Genomic DNA, 18,798 nt, shown 5'->3' on the forward strand with positions numbered 1-18,798 from the left:
CTGCTCTAATTTTGCGTGTAATTCACTAAATGTTTTCTCTCGTTTGTCCCACACCCATTGAGATTTGAACTCAACTCTCTTCCACGGTCCTTTAACACTTGGTGACTTCTCGTTTTCGTCTTGCACTGTGTTTTGACACAGTCTCGTTGGTGTTCATACTTCTCTAAACGGTATCTACCTTCCTTGAAACCGGAAACGTACCTTTGGGGATTGCTTTTGAACGCGGTCGAGTTTTAAATTCGAGGACGTTTTTAGCATTCTAGTGCAGATGTTGCAACCAAACGTCTTCAAAAATCTGTTGGGAGCGCCAAGTATAAAGCCAAGGTAATTGGGGAACCAATTATCAGACATATTTCGCTTGATACAGTGACCATTGTCACATTGATTCATGTTTTTGACTTACCTGCTTACACATAGAACTTATAATCGTTTTATTCTCAGAAAAGTGGGTGGAAGTGTGCGTGACTTGTGCAAAAATGAGTGCGTCAGGACAGCGTGACAGGTGACAATTTACGCGCCGCGCAAATGTACATAGGAAGTTAGTGGAACAGTGTACATTTCACCATCTGCCCTCCCCTCACTTTTGGCGCCACGCTCTTATCCGTTGAGGCCAGGCTTTCTCGTTTTTTCGCGCGGGCTGTGACCCTAGGGTAAGTTTCGTCTCGCGGTCCCTTGTGGGACCGTTGTTTTGTTCCCCAGTAACAGTCCCACAAGGCATTGCAAGATGAGACTCGCCCCAGATTTCTTACTGTTTCTTAAGTGGTTAATGAGCATGTGATTATTGACAGTGGCGGATCCAGACTTTGAGCTAAGGGGGGGGGGGGGGGGTTTGATTTACTTGCCCTGCCACCTTTTTTTCCTTCAGTCATTTCTTCTTTTTTCACCCAAAATAAAGAGGGGGGGGGGCCTCCCCTAGATCTACCACTGATTGAGTGTTGTCCTGGGAATCTGGGATAGACTTATCTAAACAACAGCAGAGAAACTTCCTTTGCAAAACTGTATTTTCAGAATTTTTAACTGCCTTTGCAGTGCAAGATCCAGACCTTGAGCTAAGGGGGGGGGGGGAGGGGGGGTTGATTTGCTTGCCCTGCAGGCTTTTCTTCTTTCTTTGATTTCTTCTTTTTCACACAAAATAAGGGGCTCCCCTAGATCGGCCACTGCTTTGCAACCATTGACTGTCAGCCATTATACAATACCCAACACCATAGCTGGCAACAGTGGTCTTCTGGCCTTTAAACTGGAATAATTGCCAAGATTTCGGGTGTTATCCCATTTGAGCTTGTTGGATATGAGAGGCCAGCCAGGTGCAACCTGTCTTGTTGAGTATTAGTAGCAAAAGAGGGCAGGGCAGAAACTCTGTTTCACTCCCAAATTTTGACAAAATTTACTTGTCACTTGCACTTTTCATAGTAGATTTACTCTTAATTCACAACTCATTTGTCCTTTAGCTAATTTTCACATTTCATGCATCAACTTTTTCCCTATGATATCATCCACCACAGTGTTATGGAATAATTGTTAAAAGGTCAATAACTGGAGAACCAAATATATTTGTGAGTTTGCAGAAGAACATCACGAGTGTCTACCATACATACCATGACAGCTTTGTATTGTGCAGTTCCAGAACATATCCATTCCTACTCCTTGTAAGAAAGTAGGAAGCTTAACTGTAATTTTCAGAGGGGTTCCGTGGGTGGTTAGCCTGCATGGCAGGCCATAGAAGGGAAGGAAAAGGGTCGAAATGAGCACAGGAGGAATTGAGCAAGCTTCGAGGAGGGACCTACCATCATGCGCTTCACATGCTTGTTTTTTCCCCTTTCCCTCCCCTCCTACCTGCCATGCAGGCTAGTGGGTTTCAAACCAAAAACCTTTCATGAGTAAAGAATAGATTTTTTCTGAAATGGCATGTTAGTGTTGTATCTCTTGGTGTCAATGCTTACGAATAGACTGAAATGTCTGCCATTATCCAAACAAAACATGTCACTGAAAAACTAAGTCACATGTACAGCTCCTAACTGCTGCAGGCTTCAGCTACTCTGCATTACAATGATAAGTTCATATCCACTAATTTGCTTTATTCATCTTGAAGAAAAGAGAAGAAAACTTTATGTGCCCTGGCAAACTGTCAGAAAATTCAAGATTGTATATAAATATTTCATGCACTGTACATAGATAAAGAGAATAAGAAACAAAAGAAAGAAATTGTATTTGTTCACATCATGTTAAACAAATTATGTATTAATACATGCAGATTTTAATTAATCAACATTTTTAACACCACATTGCATGTGACAAGACAGAATCAGACACTTCATAAATAATATTAAACAACAGGGTCAACAATGTAATGCAAGTTAGCTCATAAATGGCATTATCTAGATAGAAGATGCCCCCTCGGAGGGGGGGGGAACTCTCTCACAAAAGGGAGGGGGGGTGCTTGTTGTAAATTTTGAAAAGAAGCCCCAAGAGGTACCAAGATCTTGTTTTGTGGGTGGCTTGAAATTTTTCTAACCCTGTAAGGTACCAATTCTCAAACAACGCAGTAACTGAAATTGACTCTTTCTGTTCAATACCCTGAAAGGTACTGTCAAAGCTCCTGTTGTGTACTTTTTAGGGTGAGCACCCTGAAAGGTATCAAACCCACTTTTTCAACCTTTAAAGATACAATTAGCACCCCCGTCCTTGTTATATGGGAATCCCCTGCCCCCCCCCCCCCTGAGAAGAAGATGGCCATGGTTGATGCCCAGTTCTTGTTGAAGAAACCTAAGAACTTTTTCCACCTCATTCTTGAGCATCCCTATTGACTTCTGCAGTTAGATCATTCAGAAGTTCACTGGACTTTACTAGCATCTCAAGGCTCAATGCCTCCTCATCTGGTTTCTCCACTTTAACTACAATCTCTGCAGACCTGATTTGTTCAAACTCATCACCATTTTTAATGCCACCGCCGGCCTGAAGACATCTGTCTGGCTTGTCATCCTCGAGTCTATCATGGGCTGGTTCCTCACTGGAGTGTTCCTTTCTGTTATGCCTGAGCAGAGATCTCTCTCTTACAAAGTACTGGCGACATTTGGAACAATAAAATGGCTGCTTGCAATTGTGAGTCACTTTGTGTTCTTTAAGGCCTTTCCTTGCAGAAAAGCACTTCCCACAGACTTCACATTTGTGAGGTTTCTCACCTGTGTGTATTTTCTTATGCCGGTTCAGAGTTGACCCTTGTCTAAAGCACTTGTTGCACTCAGTGCATATGTAAGGCTTTTCTCCTGAATGCACACGCAAGTGTTCCAAAAGAGAGCTTTTATAGTTGAACCTTTTGTTGCATTCTTCACAGGTGAATGGCCTCTCGCCCGTGTGCATTCTTCGATGTCTTTTCAATTCAGAATTACTTTTACATAGTTTGTTGCAATCTGGACAATAAAGACATGGTAAGTTCTTAGATGACTGGACAGCTGGGTTTGACCCGAAGGTGATTTCGGCGAGTTTGCATAATGTCATTTCTCCAGAGTGCATCGTGCGTAAATGCTCCAAAAGAGAACTGGTGTAGTTGAAAAACTGGTTACGCTCTTTGCAGACAAATGCCCTTTCACTAGAGTGCCATCTTTGATGCTCGATCAATTCAGATTTAAGTTTAAATAACTTGTTGCATTCTATGCAATAGTAACACTGCAGGCTGTTTGCAGATTCTCCACCTTGGAACTTGTCGACGCTTGGTGTAACGGTGTCCAAATGGTTGATTACATTACCATTAGAACCCTGCATATCCTGGTTCATTACACTGCCTGCTGAAAGAAAACAATGGATAATTGGTGGTGGATCCAGACCTTGAGCTAACGGGGGGGAGGGGGTGTTGCTTGCCCTGCCAGCTTTTCTTCCTTCTGTAATTTTTTTACCCAGAATAAGGGGGATCCCGACCCCCCAGGGCCTCCAAGGCCCGTATATCTGCCAATGATAACAATTATTATGCATCTCTTAAAAAGTTGGTAAAAGTTTAGAAGCTTCTGAACATATACAAATTAAAAAAACATTTATCATCAAACTTGATATACCTGCAACAATATTGCCTGTTCACATCCCTACTTTTTTCTTCCATTCCGACAAATTCACAGGGTTTCTTTTTTCATAATAGTAATTAACTAATAAGTTACAAGCATTATGAACTAAGAACCGACATATATTTATCACAGAAACTACGCACACAACATAGCGCAAGTTTAACAAGCCAAATGCATGACTGGCTGAACCTGAAAGAAGGCTTCCTAAAGTTCCTATAGATGATATAGATAAAACGTCTTTGATAGAAAAGACATGTTCTTGCACAACACGTGACAACCAAAACATGCAACTAAAGTTTTCGAAGTTGTTTAATTTCGGTACGTTACGGGGCCCGGACTTCAAGCAAACTGTTTCTAGAAGACTCGTCACTACCGATTCCAGTGTACTACTATAAAATAAAAGCGATCAAATCAATACCTTCCATATTTCCAAGCAGTCTGCTGTAGTTATACGCGTCTTTTGTAAAACAACAGAGAAAGGTGCCGCACGTGGTCAAACATTGTTTGGTCAATCGAAAGGCGCCGTCGGTACATCAGCGGTCTAGGTACTTCATAGAATATTTCTGATAGTCTCCAGACGAGGGTCTGGCCGGGTAGAGGTATATATTTTCTCCAAACTTTATATTTCCAGGTCTGGTACAGAAGCCTTCGCAGCAAGCGATAGGCTAGGCTATAATATATATGGGACGCCAAAGGACATTTACATGCGCCCCATTTTGCGGGCTGAGAGCCTCTCAGAGATTTAAACATGATTATTTCGAGGTAGGCTCGATTTCCGCCGCTCTCTCGTGTCCGGTCTACGTCCCCCCCCCCCCCCCCCCCCGAAAAGAGGAGCATGGGCTCCTTTCCCGAACAGCGGCTGGTAATCGAGCCTAATTTCGAGGGAGCGAGAGATATTTTGGGGATTGACTTGAGGGAACAAGGCAAAGCGTATCTCGCTGGGTATCTGCACTATTATAGAATATTTTGCTGAAAAAATTTGAAGAACAGTCAGGAGCCTGTCGATATCATTTTTTGAAAAAAAAAAAAGCAGTTTTTAATTTGGTCCTGGTTAAAATGGAGTCGCGCTTTTAACATTACGTTCCTTGTTTTTATTGTAAGCCAATCAGATTCTGGTGTATGACGCAAAGGATTAATGTGTTTTTTTTTTCTCCTTGATGCACTCACAGTACTTTAAACGGTCAACATTTATGTTAAGACAACTGTGGACCCGATTTGTTGAATGCTGAAATCTATTTCAATCCGAATTTAGAGCATTTTAATATTTAATACCAGTAAAAACCTTTTTTTCTTGTGAGTTTTGCGGTTTCAAGACGCTGTTTGACCGCGAGGCTAACCGGAAGTGTGACGAAGCGGGAAAAATGAAAATGAGATTCCCAGGAAACCAAAAACAATGCAAAATGTTGTGATCTGATTGGCTGATATCGCGCATAATGTTGTTATCATGCAAAGCGGGGGAAAGTTTGAAAGCCGAGGTTCGACCGAAGCTCCACCAGTATCTCGCTTTCTTCTTTCCTTTTTCACGAAATTCATGTATCAGTAGTTTAGAAGCGCTTGTTTTTCTCTTGAACTCTTTCTCGGAGTCTTTACAGCGTCCGTGGCCGTTTTCTTGTTAAAACGTGCTGTATTCGTGTACCTTTCGACGACCACTGCTCGAGTCCTCAATTTCCAACATGGCCGGACTGAAACCAAGAGCTGGAAGCTACCTCGAGTTAGAACTTCCACAACGAAAGAATTCGCTGGATATTATCCCTAATGCGGTACTCTCTCCAATAACAGAGCTGGCTTTGAATCTTGAGAACAGGTATATTCGTAGTAAGCTCTCATTTGTGCGTAATATTTATGGCGGTATAATTTCGGTGGAACTTGACGGCTACGAACTGTAATTGCTCTGACTATCATGTGACAGAAAAGTGTATGTTCTATCCTCTGACCTTACTGCCTGGCTCTTGATTTTAACAGTTTGGGTAGGACGCCAAAAAGAAAGCTTTCTTTATGTGGAGACGATCCTTCGACGCCGAACGCCGGTTTCCAGAGGTCGCTTTCAACAGTGTCCAACGAGTCCGGTACGCTTCATAAATTTAAGCTCATTTACCTCGATTGACAGATATTTATTTATCCCGAAATAAGAGAAAAATGCTTGTTTCGTCGTGATTTGCAACTTCTATTTCTTCATTTCTTAGGTTACTGCCCTGATTCACCTCCAGGGTTTCTTTTCGACTCGCCTTCAATGGAAATGTTGAAGTGAGTGCGTTTATTTGATATGTATGCAACTTAGGGAAACTTAATGTTGTACTCTGTTATAATTTAACTTTAGTTTTGTGTTTTAATTTCTCGTTGTTCGTTGCTAGCATTTTTTTTTCAAACTTGCTTTTTCACTTTTTATCAAGGAATATAATTGGTCCCAAACCGTGACAATCCGCTCCAAACCGTGAATGCATTTTCAAATACAGTAATTTCCAGTCCTTTGTCATTTCAAATCTTTCAGTTAGGCTTAGTTTTCTTATAGCGAACAGGTAAATGTCTTGATTAATTCTGCTCATCCCGTAAGTATGTTTTGCTATAAACACGATTTTTTAGCTTGAACTTAATTAAATTTCTAATGTGAAGTAAACATGGCATACAGCTTGTAAAATTGAAGCTAAATAAAAGCTTGTCTTTTGTTTCTTATGAATCTTTCAGCAAGGATTTTTTTAACTTCTTTTGCTGTATATCTTCTGTGTATGTTGTAGGGCCAACGCCGAAAAGAGGAAACAAAGGTTTGTATGCTTTTATAAATTTACGTTCGTTTGGCTTTGTTGAGTTCAGTCGATTATGTTCGAATCGAGTTGATAAGCAAACTTTGTCAGATATATCTATTTTTTCAAAATGGACTAATCTAATTTTATCTTGCTTGCAGTGAGATAGTATGAAAATTAATTTCATTTGCGCGAAAACTCAGTTTGCACGTGTTGCAACACTCTGGAATGTTCGATCATTTAAAGTGATGGTTTTTCAGTCCAGCTGTTTCTGTAGTCCACGTGTTTTCTATTGTTTTGGGAATCTTGTTATCAATAATTGTTGAATAGGTCTGGGTAATAATTCAAAAGTCAGAAATATCTTGCCATAAAAAGACTAAAAACTGGTAAAGAAAACAAGGAAGAAATGAAATGTCAGGATACATAGAGTATACTAAATATCAAAGTCTTGTTAGGTTGCTAATTATTCAATTTCATTATCTGACACAATCCAACAATTTGTTTAATTTGATTCAGCATAAGTTGGATGAACCAGCTAATGATGAACAAAACCTTTGTTTTGTAAAATGTTATGAAACTGCTTGAGCTGAATTGAACACAGTGTATATTAATCCAACTGGATCAAGCATTTTATACCATGCAATAGAAAATAAAGCCATTCAAAATACAGGGAAGCCATTGTATATTATTTTGACGGTGTTGCACCTAACCTTCCCATTGTGTGTGGTGCATGTCACATTGACTGCGCTGGGCACTGTATTTTCTATGGCATGGTCTAAAATAGTTATGCGACATGAACCATGGAATATCCCACTTGTCACTTGTATTTTCTTGGTCTACACACTCGCCTAAAGGCTTGTGTGTGTACTAAGAAAATACAAGTGACACATGGAATATTCCATGGTATACATCTCGAAAGCATTGCCTAACTAGTCTTTGCCTAACATTGTGCTTGGGTGTACAGGTAACTGTAGCTGGTTGTTTAGTTGGTTCATCCAACAATACTTTCAGTGATTTCAAGTGATCAGTCAGTTAGCTGAAGCCATATGCTTTTGAGAAGTGAAATACATGTGAATGGTGTCAAGTCTATTTGTAACTTTAGCAGAAATACATGTAAGGTTCAGCAATTTCATTTTTTGAAAAATTTGCAAAATTAGTTTACTTTTGCAGAATTTGGAAATGTTTGGTGAACCTTCATACCACATCTGATATTCCCTAAAATGGATGCACATCTGCCATATTACTATACTACCCAGTCTTCCATTTTAGTTGTGCATTTCTGTTTCTGGGAAGAATTGAAATTTTCGTTGTCATTTGTGTGGTGAGCTAATAAACATGTTTATTGTACAGTGTATGCGTCATGACAACACGATCTAATTGGTGCATTTATGAACTGGCACATGATTTGGCATCATTTATTTGAAGTTTGGCAGAAGATAATGCAAACTTTCACGTCCAAGGTGCAACACAGGTGTAATTGTTTTACTGAGTTGCCAAAATGTTTTCAACTAAGAATTACAGAGGAAACTTGAAACGTGGATTCTTTTCTAATTCTTTGGAGGGGGGGGGGGGGGGGAATCCTGGTTTTAAGTTTTGTCCATATTTATTGAAAACAATAAAACAAAACCAACTTTGTTGGACTTTGGGCATAACTGGCTTGCCAAACTTCGAATCATATTCTGGTGAATCATGCAATGTTTGAATACCTAGATCATGCTTTTGAATTCTTATAATGCGTGTGTATACTTGGATGGCAATGACGGTATTACAAACATGTCATTTTGATGTTCATATAAAGACGGGTTCTGCTCAAAGTTCGAGCAATAAGAAGTGCAAAAATTATTTACTAAAAATCTACTCATATCACGGTAACTTTTGGAACACTATTTAACACAACTCGCTTTAGTTTATTTCTCTAAGTGACCCCGCGATTAGATTCTCAAGCATTCTCTAGAAAGTTAATGTAAAACCTCGTAAGAGTGCTTCAAACGTGTGTTGTCAACTAACGTGAAACATCTGTTTTAATTGAAATATGGTAAACTTCAAGTTCAGTTTTCCCTCGCAGGGTCAGCTTAAGAACTTAAGTCTTGATAAGTTCATCTTAACTGTGCTCAAAGTATTACCATGATGTGACGTTTTTTTGGTAACTTAATTTTTGCCATTATTGCTTGAATGTTCTGCAGGAATCATCTTAATTTTGTTTTTTGTATGCCAGGCTGTGAAGTGTAAACTTGCAGTTTAATTTCTGAATTTTCTGAACCTGCTTATAACTTTTCTTGTGAACTGTTTCACATGATGCTGTTTTTCTTTCTACAGGAGACCTTCTTTCAAAAGGTGGAACTCGTTGCCAGTGAGTAACTTATATGACTGTACATATATCCTTGTTTATAGTAAGTTTAGGAGAAAGTTGCTGTGGTCTTAAGTGCAAATTCCCATATTTCATTGACTAGGCTACGCTAGGCTAATAGGCACATGCAAAACTCTTGGAGTACAAGGCAAGGAGTACATGTAGACTCCTAGTCGTTTCATGCTACAGAAACTGGAGATAAACACCAGTCTGGTACATGTAGCCCTCTAGGTTCAGAAGCAAACTTTACCCAAATTTTATGATATAATATATGGTTAAAGGGCCAGTTGCTTCTTTTACACATAGTAGTCATACATGTACTGTCAATCATCAGTGTTAGTTGTTTTACCGTAATTTTTAACTTGCTTCCATCAGGTGAAGACTGGAGAGGATCCTTTTACTGCAAACAAAGAAAACATTGAATTGAATTTTGATACTGTAAAGGAGAGAGAAACAGAACGAACAGAAACTGTTTGTCCTTCGGAGGAAAAGGAATTCACGTTTGCGTGGCCAAAATGTCCAGTTGGAGGAAGAAAAACATCAGTGCACAATTTACCTGGGAGATCTTTATCTGAACCTTCACCCCTGGTAAATTGAACAGTTCAATTTTAAATGCTGAGAATTAATTCACACCCATTGTTCTACCTGTAACATCATTATAACTGGTTAGATACATTGTACAGGTAGTCTGAAAGTGTTTGTTACAAAATACCAGGCACTCAGAAGCACAATCATATGATAATTATTTTTTATTATTTTTGATTGGTCCAGTCCCAGGAATTGTGCATTCCATCTTCCCCATCAGTGAGTGATAGTCAAGATAGTGGAACGTGTGTCTTTGATTACAAAGCAGATGGAGATGATGATGGATTTATTGATGACTTTGTTCAAGAACAATCTAGTGAGGTACATTTTATGTGTAGTCTTTTACAAGCTTTTAGCAAGAGAGGTATTCTGGAAGTGCTTGGAGACCTAAATTTTGTCAGAGATCATGTGTACTAAAGGAACATTGTATCTGCAGTCGAGTGTTGATCAATACCCTTCATCAATACCCTCCAGCAACACTTGATCATCACTTCAACGACACCTTGGTTGACACTTGATTAGCACTCGATCGACATCTCAGTCAGAAGTCGGTTGAGAGTTGACTAATTTGTGATTGACCAACTGTTGATAGAGTGTTGATCAAGTATTGATCGAGTGTCAATCGAGATATCAACAGAGCATCAGTTGGGATGTTGATTGAGGTGTTGATCAAGTGTTGAGCGCAGGTCTATCATTGGTATCCATCATCACTTGACTGCGGATGCCTTTAGTACATATTATCTCTTGTCCGAGCCTCATAGCATGCACACTGTAAAAATTCTATACTGACTTATAAATTGATGTCGTTCTCAAAAGGATCTTATTGCACGCCAGTGGCCAGGGTTTATCAGTTGAATTTATTTATTGTTTTGTGCCTTGGATATGATTTAATAGGGCTGTCAGTAATGTTATTCAAATCAAAATTGACTGAACATATTAAGTACTACATGTAGTTATGAAATTGAAAAAAAAAAAGAATATTGTACATTCTATAGACTCAAGTAAAGAGTCCTGTTTGAGCTTAACCCTTCGGAGAAGGTTCACTTCCTGTTGGATGGATTTCTTGCTTTCTTTTTGAAGTCTAAAGGATTGGTGGTTGCTATTTATATCTTGTGAACTTGTTTTCTTTAATCTTGCCCCTCACAGGGTGGTAGTTTAGAAGTACCATCAGGAATAACAGAACTTGTCAGTGCGCCATTAGTCTCGAAAGAAGTGGTATGTTATTGGTTGTTTGCTGTTTCCAAGTAACTTCTGGAAAAGAAACTGAAGCTTAGGGAATCTTTCCTGAAGTTACATGTATAATGCAAGTTTTAAGGTTATTGTCAGGGTTTATTAAATGAATATCTCGTAATGCATTATTTAAGTTATTAATAATGAATTCATCATGAGAATTTTTGATTTTTTTTTCTCAATTCATTACCTAAGTTGATAGTTATGTAGGGCACAAACATATGAAATAACCTATCCCAGAACTTGTTTTGATGGAAAGTCAAGAAATTATTCCTTTCTCTTACAGGAAACTGAGGATACAAGGAAAAGCTCCAAAGACACACCAAAGGTAAAAAAAGAAAAGATAGTTAACATAATTATTGGAAAGTTTTATTTAAAAAAAAATTGCAGAGGTACAGCCTTCTTTAATACACTCCACATGTAATTACAAGCTACTTAAAGTAAACTTCATTTCTACATTACGTGCATGTACAGTGGAGTCCTATTAATCTGGTCACCAGTGGGCCACAAAATCTGGCCGTATTAACCAGGTGACCATAAACACGTAAGAGGGGTTCTATAAATAAGAAAATGACTGATTGAGCTTTTGAAGAGACCAGAATAAAGTGGCGGTAATAATGAGGTGGCCTTGTTTACAGGGTGACCATAAGGCAGGGTTCCACTTTATGTCTTAGTTTAGACCAATGATAAAAAAAAATGTGTCGGTGAGAAGCAGACATAATATTTTTTTCATGCTTTCTTTTTGCATCGTGCTCAATAGACTAGATGGGCTACTCATGGGCTACTATGCAGATGGTGATGAATTTTGTTGGTCATCATTTCATCTTTAGCTGACCAGTGTAGAACATTTATGAAATACATAAACAATAGTCAGAGAGAGATCAATTGACAAGTTGTAAACAAGACAATCATGTGAATCTAGAGCTCTGGTGAGTGCATGACAAGAAGATATCTTTGCATTGATTTGTTGTAGGCATCTGGACCAGGCTATAAACCAAGAGACTTGTTCAATGCTGGAAGAGATAGAGCTTACACTGTGGCCTCAGAGAGCCCAACTAAACTTGAAAGAGGCACAATCAGACAGAGGTCCAAATCCTTTGCTCTTAAGGTATCCAAATATGAAATATTACAGCTGCACAAGTACATACATGTACAGTGTATGCAAACTGGGGGCAACTCAGACAACATCTCAGGTAGCACTGTGGCTTCTTTGAAGATGAGCAAAATTTTAGCAATTTGCACAAATTTGGTAACCCTTCGCTCCTGTAACATGTAAATAAATCTCTTAATTTACACAGAGACCAAATCCTCCACGGGATCCAAGTCCAAACCTGAAGAAAAGGCTCAGGTATTGCTAGTTCCTAGGGACCTTATTTTATTTGGTTTGTTCGCTATTTTTCATTATGTTGTGTTGTGGACATTGAGTGATGCTCACATCATGTATGGCTTCTTTGCAGGGCGAGATGCCAGTCGGTCATTGAAGGCAACAATCATAAATCCTTTCTTGATATGGTAAGTGAACTAACTGAGGCATAACAAAGTGTCCCATTTGATTGTCAGGGGAAAATTGTGTCTGAGGGAGAGAGGAGTTTACATATGTTTTGAGCGCAAGGAGGAGCACAAGTCTTACCTTAGCAGTCAGTGGTGTTTAGATGTATACGCACACGCCAGGACTCCATGTGTTCTTGGACCAAAGGGCGTTGTAGCAGTTTTGCGCTTAGTCAGCATTTCCTTAAGTGTTAGCATTTTCTTGAGCATAGGAACTCCTCTCAGTGGCTGTTCCCCTTCTGTGGTCCCTCCCTCTCTTTCCACTGTTTTATCAGCCTGAAGGGAGCCTCTTTCTTCTCTATTCTGGGTGGGGGCTCGTGGCTGGGTTGCCACGATTTGCCAGCCATGGGAGCAGTCTGCATCGAAGGACTGGCTGCCAATAGTATCAGGCACCCAGTTTCCACTTTGTGTGGCAGCTGCAGGGGTTTCATTGTGAGGACAATTTTGTCTCCCTGGCTTGACCAGCTAGAGGAAAGTTTTTCTTATAAAGAAGTTCAGTTCAAAAGGTTTGGCCCAAGAAAACCAGCTGCCCTCATGCTGAAAACTTTAATGAAACCTCTGCAGTCGTTTGTTAACTGGGAATTATCTGATGGTTCAGTTGGGGGGAGAGGTCTATATCCTTGGTAGGATTGTATTTTTTGCCCAAAATATCCTATCTGTATGTCGTCAACAGGCATTATTACAACAAAGACCAAATGAAGTTCAGCCTTGTGCCTTGAGGCGCTCACAGTCAGCAACGTTTGAACATGAGCTGGGAAACATGCTTGATGCTTCAGGTATGAATTGAAAACTTTTTGGGGTCAGAAGAAATTCCATGCCTGACGGGGTCACTGTAGGAAGGCTGAATATCAGCTTTCATTTTTGTGGTGCACTAACTAACGTTCTTTCTGACTTACAAGATGTATGGATCAGCACTTGTTTGTGGATCCGGTGATTAAATGAAGGTCACCAGACCATCGTGTTACCTGCAAATTCATCACCCGCTTGTGACATGCACTTTTGTCTTTATTAATCGCCTGTGACTTACAGCTTGCAACATGTAGTTGCAATTCAATCCAGCATTGAAAGTCGAATTGCTGCTGCTCTCTTGAGTTATTGACTTTTAGATCATGACTAAATAATAAATGACCAATTCCCTCTATGAAACACGCCTGCAGGGAATCATGGTAGTTGTATTCATCTAAACAAGAATCCAGTCCAAGATGATGAATACAACTACCACGATTCCCTGCAGGCACATTTCATAGGAGGAACTGACCATTGAACTCTGCGTTGACTATAAGAGACTGTTCAATAGATCGATTAGCATAATACCAGCATTAGTAACATGTACATGACTGTGCATATATTCTTGGTAGAAAAGCAAATTAGTAGCGAAGATGAAGGAGTAACATTACGAAGACAGTTTTCTAGAAGAATGTGTTTTTAAGAAGTACAGTGTACATGTAGCTAGAGGTAAACTCAAATGAACTGGATCTACAGTGCAGCAACCTGGAACATACGTGTAGTTCAATTATGTACTATTTATTTTAACTGCAAGGTGCATTTAATTTACGTGCTAAGTCTGCCTGTTTTGTTTTCTCCAGGCCACAAGAATGTTGTGGGAGATTTCAGTGGGGTAGGTCAAAAGCTGTTTGTTTGCAACTTTGTTAGTTTACCTGAACAGGCAGAATGGGGCTATCTTGCCTACTTGGGATCAGCCGCTGTGTCTCACAAGAAAATGGTGTTATTATGCCATACAATTAATCCCGATAACCCATTGAGTGATGCCTGTAACCGCCTGTGAAGAGCGTTGCCTTTTGTTTCACTTCTTACGTCATCACCTTTGACCAAAATTGGCATCACTTACACTCAAGATCTGCAAGAGGACAAGATCTTTCCAATGATACTCAGATCACGGTGATAGGGTCAATTGAGCGCGAAATATGCACGAAAATACTTGGAAATTTGAGCGAAAAACTCGGAGGAAAATTTCCCTCGACTACACTCCGTGGTAAGAATATGCCCTCTAGATGATGCTTTCTCGGGAATTCTTGAACTGGAAGTTAGCCTAGCAGAAGGTCACCAACTGCAACGAAAAGATAAGAAAAGAAGAAAAAGGAACGGTGAAAAAAGAAATTAAGAAACCGAAAAATCTCATAAAACGCGATGCTAACTGGATAGAAAGGCATGCTTTCATGTTGCAAATGCCTTTTTGAGTAGATTGGAGCTAATTTAGGTCACACGAAAATGCCAAAAATGTCCAGGTTTCAATTGGTTAATTGACAGCGTTTGCTCTGTAAAGATCGCTGGATATTGGTCTCTTTGCGTGTTTATGGAGTTTGAATGCGCCTCGGTCCGGAAACATGCAATAAATGAACTTGGCCAATATCCAGCCATCTAGACCTCACGCTTATCTCTTGAACAGACACCCTACTTTAACAGTGCTTCTATCCTCCCAGATATTGTTTACTAGCGAACTTAATGCTTGGGGTAACCGCGTTATGGTCTTACATGTACATCGCTTTTAGAGGGGGTTATAGATTGTGCCCTTAGTGGCTTCACGCTATGGACGCAGGGATAAGCTCCAGCAGAATTTGGCACTTGGCCCAATGCACACTTTACATTGCAGTGGTTTCATAGCACTTCTATTTTGATGCATTTTAAATTGTTTAATGGTATTTATTTATTGTAGCCATACACCTTACCATCAATACCTGGACAACACGATGACCTGAAATGCTTGACTCCAGAAACGGTAACTTGTTATTCTCTGTACACTGATTACATGTACTTGCAAAAAAATCCTGCACTTGATGTGTTGGTGGTTTGTAGAGTCAACTATCTGAAGTTACTCGCTTGCATACGCTGTAAATTGAATGCTCAGCATCGCTTTTTATATTTTTTAGGTTGCACGAGTCCTGAACAATGAATTCCCAGAAGTGGAAGCCCACATCATAGATTGTCGATATCCTTATGAGTACGAAGCAGGTCATATCAAGGTAAACCACTCTTCATGTCCCGTTGCTGTTACTTTACGAATTGATAAACCTGGCCAAAGCACCTATTTCAACAACGATAACGAGACGATTTGCCACAAGCGCTACGAAGTAGAGATGCCCCTTCCGCTATGTTCCATTGTCGACAGCAAAAAAAGACAATGATTTTAAACGCGACGACACAACGTTGTAAAGGGAAAGTTACTGAATAATTTCCTGTTTAAAGTGAAGAACAAAAGCAATATGACCAGGGCTGAATCAAGTCGCTAGCTGTGTTTTCTTTTCCTTTTTTTTTTGGGGGGGGGGGAGGTTGGGAGGGGCTTGGAAGGCTTGAGGGGGGGTCGTGATTCCGTTTCACTATCACGCTTTGATCGTTTGGGTCACGGATAATCTCACTACTTTGACATCGAAATGACACGTTATGCGAACCTCTCTTTACCAAGACGAGGCGAGTATACACTGAAAGCATGGCTTGGATTAAACGACATGGACGTTGTTACATGTTGGCTGAATTCAAGTCTCATTTGTGATTTCATTGGAAAAAAATATCTGTGCCGTTGACATTTGAACTCTCCTTGTAGATGCGTTGCATTACAAGTCCTAGGCCGTTCCTTGTTATTGAAATTTTCAAAATATGCAATGTAGTACTTATTGGCCTAAATATTCCTTGTTAGCCATATCGTTTATACTGCAGGGTCATTATAATTCTGTTCTACTCAGGGTGCGCGCAACATTTACACAAAGGAGGAAATTTTCAGCGAATTTATTGAACAGCCCAAGAGAAGTCTGACGGGAAAGAAAACAATTTTAATATTCCACTGCGAGTTCTCATCCAAGAGAGGACCTGATATGTGAGTAGGAGAATTGAATGAAATAGAGATTTTTCCCTGCTTTACTTAATAAAAATTCCCCTGGAATCTTCAGCCCTCAGTTTTGAGTTAGTATGCAATCGGGACACAATCTGACTGGTCTAAAGAGTACACACTATACTTACTGGAGTGATTCATAGTTTGTATCATTTTGTAGCTTGAAGTTCATCGAACAAAAGACGAACTCGGAGAAAAACATAATTCGAAGCGACAGACTTATTGCAATTAAGGTTGTATGTTGTTTTCGTCGATCGAACCATCTTTGCATTTAGTTTGCTGTTGGTAGACCTTGGTACACCTAGAACCTGAATTCTAAAGCCCCGGCCAAACGATCGCAACATATTGCAACATTGTTGGGCGCAACATGTTGCGCGCATTTGGCCACCGTGTTGCGACGTGTTGGGTGTTGTTGGCTCAAGTTTGAAACTGGTCAAATTTGAGCCAACAACACCCAACATGTCGCAACAGAGTGGCCAAACGCGCGCAACATGTTGCGCCCAACAATGTTGCAATGTGTTGCGTTGACATGTTGCGATCGTTTGGCCGGGGCTTAAAAGTGATCATTCGTCTTTCCACTGAAAAGGCCTTGAATTCTCTTTACCCATCCACAAGTGTGTGGTCGACACAAGGAGGACAGGTGGAACCCGTAGGAAGCTGTAGCTTGTGATTTTCGCATAGCAGACAAAATCAGGTGGATTTTTGTCTTCCTTTTCACGCCAAATAAACAAAAGTCCATGTGCATTCCCAAGTTTCTTCTCCCACAGTTAAAAAATAACATTGTCAAAGCCTCGCTACATGTTTTGCCATCGCTCGGCAAGAATTGCCCAACAATAGGAAGTGGAGGTGACCCGTTCACGAGGCGAGCTGGAAGGAAACACCTAACAGATGGCTATAAGGGCATTTTAGGGTTTTGATATTGAAGTTCTGTGCCGTTGCTCTCTAGGTCACGCTTCTTAAGGAATAGAGACCGCGATGTTCATTATCACATGTATCCTAAACTGTTCTACCCAGAACTGTACCTCATAGAGGGAGGATACAAAGCATTCTTTGGCAAATGCAAGGTAAGGGACATTCTTGGTGTAAAGTCGGAGCTGAGCAAATTTTGCAGTTCTGCCGGAATCTGGCTGTTTGCTAGATTTCCCTCTGAGTTGCAGAACTGCGCATTGTTGACTTGTAGGTCTTGCTCAATAGACCATTCTCGTATTCTCGGTATTGGACTGGAACTAGCTTGCAAGTGAGGCTAATGCGAGGAGTCTCTTCAAGTGATATTCTCTCGCATGAGCCTCCATTTCAAGCTAGTTCCAGTGCAATAGCGAAAACTGAATACGAATATGGCTTATTGTCATCAGGTCCTCCGTTCTTTCAGGAGGCCTTATCGGGGGTAGTGCATTGTATGTTGAACTCCGTTTTTCTATTTTTCAGGAATTCTGTGAACCCCAGTGCTATCTGCCGATGTTGGACGAAAACCACTCGCAAGACCTGAAGCGGTTTTCTAAGCGATCCAAATCAGAAGGAAACATACTCACGAAAGGATTCCGCCCTGGATTAGGATATCGCCGCTAATCCACACTACTCACTCGTCAACAATCTTCACATCTACCAGTAGAAGCTCATGAACAGCTCCTTTTCTCTTGCAATTTTTTCGTACTGAAAATTATTCCTAACTTGTTATTATTTCTCTAAGCAATATAAGAATTGAATCTTACTCGTCTTGGATTCCAGTTATCTTGTTTCTAAATTCGAGCTCCTCATTGACTCAAACTATAAAAAGCTCTCAATTTACATTTTCTGTGCTGAACTATTTGCACTTAAAAATGGCCCATTACCCAACGTGAAAGTGTTTTCAACGAGTGTTTTCGTTTTATTCAATTACAAGTAAACGATAATTATTTGTGCAAATACTGTAGGCTTAGATAATCCAAAGCTATAATTGAAACGAAAAGATTGTGTTTCATCTGCTACTTCGTGTAATTGTAGGAGGAATCTGTGTGAGATGGGTGTGGAATTTTTTCGATGGTGTGTTCATAATATGGGCATTTTTATCTGTTCTAACTGGCTATGTGCCTGTTCTTGTGCTAAATGTGTAAAAGACTTCTGGAAATGCGGCGCAAAGCTTAAAAGAATTTACATCTTCCAGTCTGTAGGCAGAGTGATCTTTCCTTAATTAAATCCTTTTTCTTTCGTATTTTTATTCTTGTTTTGTTTTGCTTTTTTTTTTTGCTTTTCGACCGTACGGCTACAAGGACTCTAGAGCTAATGTATTATTTGTGTATAGTATACTGTGTAAATAACTTTTCTTGCTAGAATCTGTAATAAAGTATCTTAAAATGAATTCGCAATACCGGCCAAGCCGTAATTGTTACCATATCCGATTTCCCTACACTTTTTTATTATTAAAATATTGTTTTCCGGTTCTCTTCGTATAACGGCTTGCTCCTAACACATAAACCA

General features: G+C 39.9%; 2 protein-coding genes across 3 annotated transcripts; one reads left to right on the plus strand and one right to left on the minus strand.

The window, feature by feature from the left end:
- Window positions 1-2,713: 2,713 nt before the first annotated feature.
- LOC110052536 (uncharacterized) lies at window positions 2,714-4,571 on the minus strand. 2 transcript variants are annotated; one of them, XM_020758663.2, is made up of 2 exons: window positions 4,471-4,571; window positions 2,714-3,782 (listed from the first exon to the last, which is right to left on the minus strand). In XM_020758663.2, the coding sequence occupies exons 1-2, from the start codon at window positions 4,475-4,477 to the stop codon at window positions 2,782-2,784; spliced, it is 1,008 nt and encodes a 335-aa protein (XP_020614322.2). In that variant the 5' UTR covers window positions 4,478-4,571; the 3' UTR covers window positions 2,714-2,781. The 2 variants fall into 2 exon arrangements, with proteins under 2 accessions (XP_020614322.2, XP_020614323.2); XM_020758664.2 differs by having other exon boundaries at window positions 2,714-3,779; window positions 4,471-4,541.
- A 665-nt stretch (window positions 4,572-5,236) lies between these two features.
- LOC110052534 (M-phase inducer phosphatase-like) lies at window positions 5,237-18,686 on the plus strand. Its single transcript, XM_020758662.2, has 19 exons — window positions 5,237-5,856; window positions 6,015-6,118; window positions 6,236-6,296; window positions 6,785-6,811; window positions 9,107-9,140; window positions 9,513-9,725; window positions 9,909-10,043; window positions 10,869-10,937; window positions 11,239-11,280; window positions 11,926-12,060; window positions 12,251-12,300; window positions 12,410-12,464; window positions 13,174-13,276; window positions 14,087-14,118; window positions 15,175-15,237; window positions 15,389-15,481; window positions 16,199-16,329; window positions 17,291-17,408; window positions 17,770-18,686. Exons 1-19 carry the CDS (start codon window positions 5,726-5,728, stop codon window positions 17,908-17,910), a joined length of 1,737 nt encoding a protein of 578 aa, XP_020614321.2. The 5' UTR covers window positions 5,237-5,725; the 3' UTR covers window positions 17,911-18,686.
- Window positions 18,687-18,798: the final 112 nt, after the last annotated feature.

This window comes from Orbicella faveolata, unplaced genomic scaffold (assembly GCF_042242905.1).
Source record: "Orbicella faveolata isolate gen_17 unplaced genomic scaffold, um_ofav_v1 contig_1, whole genome shotgun sequence".
In the NCBI taxonomy this organism is placed as follows: Eukaryota; Metazoa; Cnidaria; class Anthozoa; order Scleractinia; family Merulinidae; genus Orbicella; species Orbicella faveolata.